Source organism: Sander lucioperca, chromosome 11 (genome assembly GCF_008315115.2).
Source record: "Sander lucioperca isolate FBNREF2018 chromosome 11, SLUC_FBN_1.2, whole genome shotgun sequence".
Taxonomy (NCBI): Eukaryota; Metazoa; Chordata; class Actinopteri; order Perciformes; family Percidae; genus Sander; species Sander lucioperca.
In genome coordinates, this window is record NC_050183.1 from 25,124,203 (window position 1) to 25,132,526 (window position 8,324).

The window sequence follows — 8,324 nt, forward strand, 5'->3', positions numbered from 1 at the left end:
CAAAACCAACAATGGCTTTGCCTGACTCAGACTTCCCCAGCCTGTTTCTGGTTCTCAGCCCGAAACTCACTGGTTCCAACTGAAGATGTAAATCTTCCAAAATGGGCCATGAATATATACTTTCATTAACTAAAAAGGCTACATAATTTCCTTAAACATCTGGGCATTGTAGTTTTTACCAAATGTTACTCAAATAGGAGTAAATAGGGCTTTTGTTGGGGACTATTTTCAGCTGTGGATTAATACATATTTGGTGCTCTTGTGAGTATTCACTGCACCAAAACGGTGTATGTGGGGTTGACTCATGCCTATGTTTCATATTAATGAAAAAACTTGTCACCAAGTGTAATGGTGTGGCTCACCGATGTGTTTTAAAAAGATTTGGACAACAATGGAGGGCTGGGGCAAAGAGAAAAAAAAACAATTTCAGGCTACAAACACAATACATGCTAGTAGGATCAAGTCATTGTGAGTTTTGGTCTTTTCAAGGTATCTGAATAAGAAAAACATAGAACATCACCAGACTTATCCTTTTAAAAGCTTTGTTGACTTTCTGGTATAACATTGTTTTCATGTGGAAAATGTATTACATGAAATACATAATATAACAAGACAAAGGTTTTGAAAAACAATTGATGATTGGACCAATAAGTAACATGATGAGTATATGGAAATCTGTAAGATCTTACCTTGTGTCGGCACTTCAAAACAACACCATAGGCACCTAAAAAAGATGCAAACCGCATGTTTAACTGAGATTCCACCACAGCTAATCTTTTCATGAACATTCAAAGTCTTCATCTATTCCAAACAATACTTTGAAGCAAAATTAAAATGTTGATTTGTGATTAACAATTCCAGCATGACATAAAGTCATTAATAAACAAACACTAGGTTGATTTAGAAAGTTTGCGTTGGCCAACAATGCTAACAAGTGCTAACAAGTCTAGAGCCTATTATTATTATTATTACAGGATATCACTACAAAGTGAAAATCATTTGAAATCCTCTTTTTTTTTTTTTTTTTTTTATAATGCTTCTCATATGTTCACATGAATTGGAAATTGGAATGAAAACATCCCCCACTATAAAAAGGACAGGTGGCTCAGAAAGTAGGACACAAGTGTTGGCAAGCTACTGTAGTTCTGATGTTATCGACCCTGGCACGCACGCACGCACGCACACACACACACACACACACACACACACACACACACACACACACACACACACACACACACACACACACACACACACACACACACACACTCCCTGAGGGTTCAAGAGGAATTCTTGTACAGAGCAGGCATATGACGAACTGCTCCATGCTCCTTTACAAGCACATCAGTGCTACAAGAAGTCATCTACTCTCTTCAGGAGGCTGCTAATAGACTCTAAAATTGAGAGAAAACAGCATGGACTGTTGGAAAATGCTGCCTAGTTCATGGAGTCTATATCATAGGAAAATGGAGAACTGGCTGCTGAAAAGCATTCAATTCATGAGCTAACTTAACAGAAAAAGGAAACCTAAAAACAAACAACAAGCAAACTGGACAGACTTTAATATATATGCTATTTGTCAGCTTACGCTGACCAGAAAAGGGATTGTTTCCTTTGAGACAAATATATTACGAGATGATAACATAACATGAAAGAAAAATAAATATAATTTGTAGATTATGTGCTACAAAGAGCAAAACCACCAGAATGATTCATCCCATTGGTTTTCCCCTTTAGATAAGGAACTGGATATAATTGCAGATTCTGTGTATTTCAATTACTGGTGTGAGCCTACATGCTGTACTCCGTCCTAAATGATTAACAAAATTGACTGACCTAAAGATCAGTGAGGAAAAATCTATGATGCTGGATCAAGTGGAGCGCACTGTAATGGCAGTAAGTAGAGCTGGATGGAAAAACATCCACAACTTTACAGTTTAATGTGGCACTGAAAGTGCTGACTACATTCCAGGCAGACTCATCTTTGGACAGGCAGTCAGCCTTCAAAATCCAGCTCAAAGTGTCCCTGTGTCTTCTAGCGTCACATTATACACACATTATAAAACTTCTAGGATGTGAGAGTAGGGGAGTAAAAACTGGGACAAGTGGGTGGCGTTACCTCAGGGCCTCTGCCACTTTATATCAACCAAGTGGCTTGAGGAAAAAGAAAAGCCACGAGAAGCATTTTTTGGGGGGAATTGAACTATCAAGTCACTCTGTGTCGTTGATATTTACAAATATAAAACAGAATCCCACAATCCATCTCTTCAGTTCTACAACACAAGAGTATCGACCTTATTGAGTTGTACAATCATGAATAACAGATCGGGCTTTTAACAGCTTTGTTCTGCAGACAAATTGAATAAAAAAAGAATCAAATGATTTGCTCACTGAAAAGCCCTACAACAAATGTGTGAGTGTACCACCTCACATGAAAAGCTGTGGCTGTTAAAACTATGTCACGCGATGCGAGGGTGCGTCTCATTCAGTTCAAGATGATGCATCGCGCCTATTGGACTCCCTCCAGATGGTTTAGAATTGGTCTGAGAGAAACACCAAATTGTTGGAAATGTAAGAAAGAGGAGGACCAATTACATCATGTCCTATGGTCCTGTGATAAGGTCCAGGAATTCTGGACCAGGATACATGATAACCTATGTCAGACTGCAGGGACCCAGGTTCCATTCAGCCAAAGATTACTGGTTCTGGGAGATCCTAAGTGGGATGGATAAGCACATAAGAAGCTGGGTCCAGACTAGTTTAATGATAGCTAGACAGATTATTTTAAGAGGATGGAGGAATGAAGGGCTGCCGTCAATCCAGCAGTGGGCTTGTGAGAGGGCTAGGGTGGCTACGTTTGAAAAAATATCATATAAATGGTTTGCCAGATTGGATGTCTAGACTAGATAGAGACTAGAAAATGGAGAAAGTAGCTGAGCTTTCTGGAGGCTCCTAAGAAGCTTTGTGCTGGGGAGAGACGTGTATGATGGGCATATGGTGTTGTCATTTATACATATGTTTATTTGGTTTATGTATTGTCTATTTCGTTACTATTTTGTTGAATGGTCTTGAACATTGTACTGTGTCATCTTTTCTTGATATTTGTGTTCATGTTACGAATTGTATGTTTTGTATGTGGTTAAAAAAAATAAATTAACAATTAAAAAATTGTTAATCACAAAAAAATAAAAGCTGTGGCTGAAGACTGGACTGGACCAGTAGTCACTTTTGCAGAATAAAAATTGACAGAATATGCTTTTATATTTCACTTTACTTTTACATTTTCCAGTGGCATCAGAATGAGAACTCTTACCTTCACCCACAATCCCAAGGACTTCAAATTTATTCATTACATCACCGGTGTCAGGGATCTTCATGAAGTCAAAAGGTATGTTGCGCGAGGGGCGTGGAGCTCAGGCAGAGGGGGTCCGGCTACAGGATGGCATGAGGCGGCCAGCTGTTGGCTCCTGAGGGGCGTATGCCGGCTGTGAGCCATAATATCCGCCACATGCCTTCTTCAGTGGCTTGCTATTACATGCACAAAAACGTACCAAATTAAACACACAGTATATATGCACATACTGTTTATTTACACATATTTCTTAGCTACCTTTACAAGTGCATCAGTTAACTGCCAAAACCAGACGTGAAATTTGTTGTGAAATTAATTCACAATATGTCAAAGTGATTGTTTATACATTTCAAAACATTCCTCAAAAAATCTAGCCTGGGAAAACCCTGACGAACTTCCAGCAAATTTGAGTCTGGCCAAGAGCCCATTCAAGCCCATTTCCAATTTTTCCAAATCGAGGCACCAATCACAACCGTTGAGGCGGGCTTTACACGATGACAATAGCAAAGCGACGGCAAGCAGCTTTTTGTTTACATTCAACATGACGGCCACCAAAGCACAGCAACCCGTTGATGCCGCTGTAGCTGCTACGTCACCCGAATCGTTGGTCTGATTGGTTGAAGGACTATCCTTTGCGTCTAGAGGCATTTGAGCGGCGTCCGTGGGCTGTGAATGAACCTTCCCCAGACCCACTCTCAGTTACAACTGAGAAGGGTCTGGTGTCACCCAGGCTACAAACAATCTCCAGAAAGGGACTTTTTCAAGCTTTTTTGTGGAGGAGACCAGTTGTACTTCAATGACACAAAACTGACACTCAGCTCAACCTCCTTGAGTAAAAGGGGCACTCCAGTGATTCAGTATTGCACTTCCATTTACTTGGCGACTTGCAAGAGGCTGAAATATCCTGACTTTAAGTCCCTGGTATGGGTCATGCTTCAAAAACACTGGATCCCAGAATGAAATTTAAAAAGCATCTTTAATCACACCTCCCCTGCCTGTTAAATGCCCTTATCTGTCAAACTTCATTCTACCGAGTATAGACCCAATCACCGTGACGTCACGCGTACACAAAAGTCACTTCCGCATAGACAACTGGAAGTTGATTTGAGTTGCGGAGAAATGTGAAATCGACAAACTTGTTTATTTGTGTTGTCATTTTCAGCCAAAACTGTAACATTTAAAGATATATAACATGGTGGTCTGACCTAGTTTATGTTTCTGCTGTGGGTTTTTGTCTGTCCTGTGTAGCTTTGCTAGCGTCTTTGATAAACCAAATCTAGTGTTAAGAACAGTAACAGGTAGTTTGGGTGATGTCATTTTCTTTAGTCTGTGGCCCAACAGGTAAATTAGGTCTCCAACCTTACGTTAGTATTGACGTATGACAGCATCAAACATGTATTTTAGATGAATGAGATGAGAGTATATCCAGTCGTTTCTAATTTTCTCAGAGCTGTTAAACTGTATGTACGGGAAGCAGGAGTTTTCTACCTGGAAGTTATTGTAAAACAAACATTATTATTGGGTCTATATAACACAGGTTTTATGTAAAATATTTGAAGTCTCAAGCCAAACTCAAGATAACCCTGAGGTAACCCCAATGATGTCATCAGGGTTATCTTGTCAGTCTTCAGAAAGATCCCTTTAGAGGCACAGAAGACATTATACAACTGTTTTCACAGGCTGAGTACTCTCACTGACTGATGAGTAAACTGACCTTTATGTGTAAAATCAGTGGAGTGCCCCTTTGATATAAATTAAGTAAATAGTAAGGTGTCATATATCATGCCTTATACATCAATAATTTGCTATACCTTATGAAAATAATGGAAAAATATACCATTAATTAATGCTCCAAAGTTCCTCGCTGTATTCCTACCTTTTTTTCGGAGGGTGAATCAGTACCACACAATCTCCTAATGTGATCAAAGCATCTCCTCTGGTATCCACACGCTCTTTACTCTTATTAAATCAGATAAGACTCTAGATACCACTTTCTGCAATTCATCTTCTCCTTGCTGGAAAGCTCAAGGACTTGCTTAGCCTACTCACACATTGCTGGTCTCCTACGGTGCTGTGGGCACAGGAGCTGCTCATCAGTATGCAAAACCCCAGCACCAAAATAAACTCTGTCTCCCAGAAGACTAAACGCCACTGTGTGGTCTATTACTCCCTTATCTTACTCAGCCGAACACCAACACAAGGAAACCGATAGCAACTGTAGGTAAACTTAAAGGAGGATGATACAAGACTAAACATAAACACTATAATGGCTACAGAGAAAATGCCTTCTTTTTAAATGACTGTGCTTTCTCCTTCTCCTCATTTCACAACCTACACGCAGTGGCATGCAGCCTATTGTTTTCCCGAGCAGATTTTAGCCAACTACTCTCCAGGCCCAGACCTAGAGGACTAATATGATCAGGAATGCACTGGGCATTGCTGTGGATCGTATATTTTGTCTCCATCAACAGAATGACTCATGCGTGGTAATGGACTGAGTCTGTGGAATTCAGAATACAGGACCCTTAAACCTCCTCATATGATCAATGCACTATTATAACTATTATTATTATCATCATACTATTATCTATACCTGATTTGGGTATATGGTTATTAAAATTAGACATAGGGGTTAATATTTTTGCAAAGAAAAAACAAGGCATCCAGCTTACAACATCACTGCCATTTGAGGTAATTGGACATCACATTTTTCGGAAGTACACAAAATTAGAACAGCAACAAACAGCAAAGATTTACATTTATGGTACATTGTTGGATTATTAATAATTCCTGTAAATATCTGTCATAAGCTTGTCCTGTTGCTTTTCGTTACAAATCTCTCACATCCTTAACAGCAGGAGCAAACACACATGCAAAATGTGGCTGTCAAATGATTGTTTTTAACAGGGACTCTGGCTCGGCTGCACTGTACGTTCAAGTATGTGAGTGTGTGTGTGTGTGTGTGTGTGTGTGTGTGTGTGTGTGTGTGTGTTAGCTACGACTGCCCACAGAATAAATGTAGCTCCAACATTTTTAATGCAGAGCAGCAATAAATCCAACAAGTCAAACATTTGGCTCCACTCAAGCCAACTTAGTACAAATTGCCTCACATTGACAGCTTTTAGCCTGGACTCTGGTTAGTTTGGTGATAAATAAGCTAACGTTAACGTTATGTTGTTTTGCCTTTGGTGCTCTGCCTGATTCACAAAACATAGAAAACCGCAAATTAGCTGCAAAACAAACCTCAAGCTTGGTAACGATGCCTTTCTCGTGAGCTTGCACTGAAGATAATACCTTTATACTTGGAGCTTACAATTCGTATCTATATAAGATCAAATAAACTACTCACTCAGTCACTGTTTGGGAAAAAATGATAGAATTGGGCCCATATATCCACCCACCAACGGAGATATTTTCATTGCAGCAGGCGGCTACAGTAACTAGATCGTGCGGTTGACAAGCTGCAAGCAAATCACCAGGCAACAGTTTGAGTGGCGTGACAACGACCAATGAAAACTGTTTAAACACTTGTTTATTCCAACGCCCCCTTCATTTGGACCAATGAGAGAGCAAAACGGCAACAGGGAGGAGAACAATGTGTTGCGGTCTGAGGGTGTTTCGTATGAGGTGGGATATTATTGTTCTAATTTTCACAATTACATAATTGACAAGATCACACTGCTTTCGGTATGATAACATAATCTATGTAAATGACATAACAGTACATATAGCATTATAAGGACGATTTAAAGCAACAACATTCATAAACAGATCGCAAAAATGTAAAAGTTGTATCATTTAACACCTCACCACAGCCTTTAGGTTTATGGGTGAGGAGTTTATGGTTTTATGTCATTTTCTTACTCTTCTTTAGGGCAAACATTGCGATTTTGCACTCTCTCTCTGAGGAAAACATGCATAAATAGGCTATAAAGTGTTTTCTGTTTCTTCTTTCTGTCTTCTTTTAGGCATACAAATTACACCAAAGTCCAGCGAAGTAAATGCCAAAAGGGCTGTGATTATAGTATATGTTTTCTGTGGAATAGTGAGCATATGTTTTCCCAATCAACATTGATATAAAAAAGAAAAGCTATAGCCTATACCACACATTGGATACATTTTGAGGAGTACAAAGCAAAAAGAAAACTGCTGATAGTGTGTGTGTGTGTGTGTGTGTGTGTGTGTGTGTGTGTGTGTGTGTGTGTGTGTGTGTGTGTGTGTGTGTGTGTGTGTGTGTGTGTGTCTTTATCCATGACCCCAACACATCTGAGCTGTTGACAAATCTGTAGGATCTATACAGCTTCCATGTTAGTGCTATCACATGAAACCATGCTGCCACCCACAGGATCAACCTAAAACCTTGTTTATCTAAATAGTCTGTGATGTGTAGACTAGTTGACCTCCAAATGGGAATTAGACCTTTTTTCTGTATTTAATTAATTGGCTCTTGCTTATATATACAGGCATGTGTTGTTAAATGTAACATTGCACTTTTCAACAATCATAATATTACTAACACAATAATAACTCTGATCACAATCATCATAGAGCCATCACCTTAATGCTATGTCTTCACACAATGATAATGAATGAGATAAAGTATCCCAGAGAAGTCGTTGCCGTTCAAACATTCATTAGTGTGTCAGCATGGGGTAGAGTAAATACTCTCTGGATGTGGAGGTTGTTATAGTCTTACTACAAAGCAATGATGAGGATTTTGATCCATTTCCACATGAGAAACACCTGAAACAGGTGATACTTCCATCATACCTCACCCTGCATGCAGAGCATCCATCATAAGAAAGCCAGAAGAAGATTGGTTAAGGTCAAAGCTTTTGTTCTCAACTAAGTTGCTATCTCATGCATGAATACAATCATGGTCCCATGGTTTGTATATTACAAATATAAATCTACATTTTTCAGCAGTTTTCTGTCCAAAACATAACTTAAATGCCAAATTGTCTGCTCAGCT

At 39.3% G+C, this 8,324-nt stretch overlaps 1 protein-coding gene across 7 annotated transcripts in view; it reads right to left on the bottom strand.

Annotated features, from left to right (window-relative positions):
• Nucleotides 1-6,829, bottom strand: part of LOC116058702 (cyclin-dependent kinase-like 5) — a 39,715-nt gene extending 32,886 nt beyond the window's left edge. For 5 of the 7 annotated variants that reach the window (XM_036007350.1, XM_036007349.1, XM_031311533.2 and 2 more), the window contains exons 1-3: nt 6,702-6,829; nt 3,314-3,528; nt 690-724 (exon numbers count right to left, since the gene is read on the bottom strand). In XM_036007350.1, coding sequence (XP_035863243.1) covers nt 690-724; nt 3,314-3,377 — 99 coding nt within the window. In that variant the 5' untranslated portion in view covers nt 3,378-3,528; nt 6,702-6,829. Of the gene's footprint in view, nt 1-689; nt 725-3,313; nt 3,529-5,228; nt 5,424-6,595 lie in introns of all 7 variants that reach the window. The other 2 variants (XM_036007348.1, XM_036007347.1) reach the window with 2 other exon arrangements.
• Nucleotides 6,830-8,324: the final 1,495 nt, after the last annotated feature.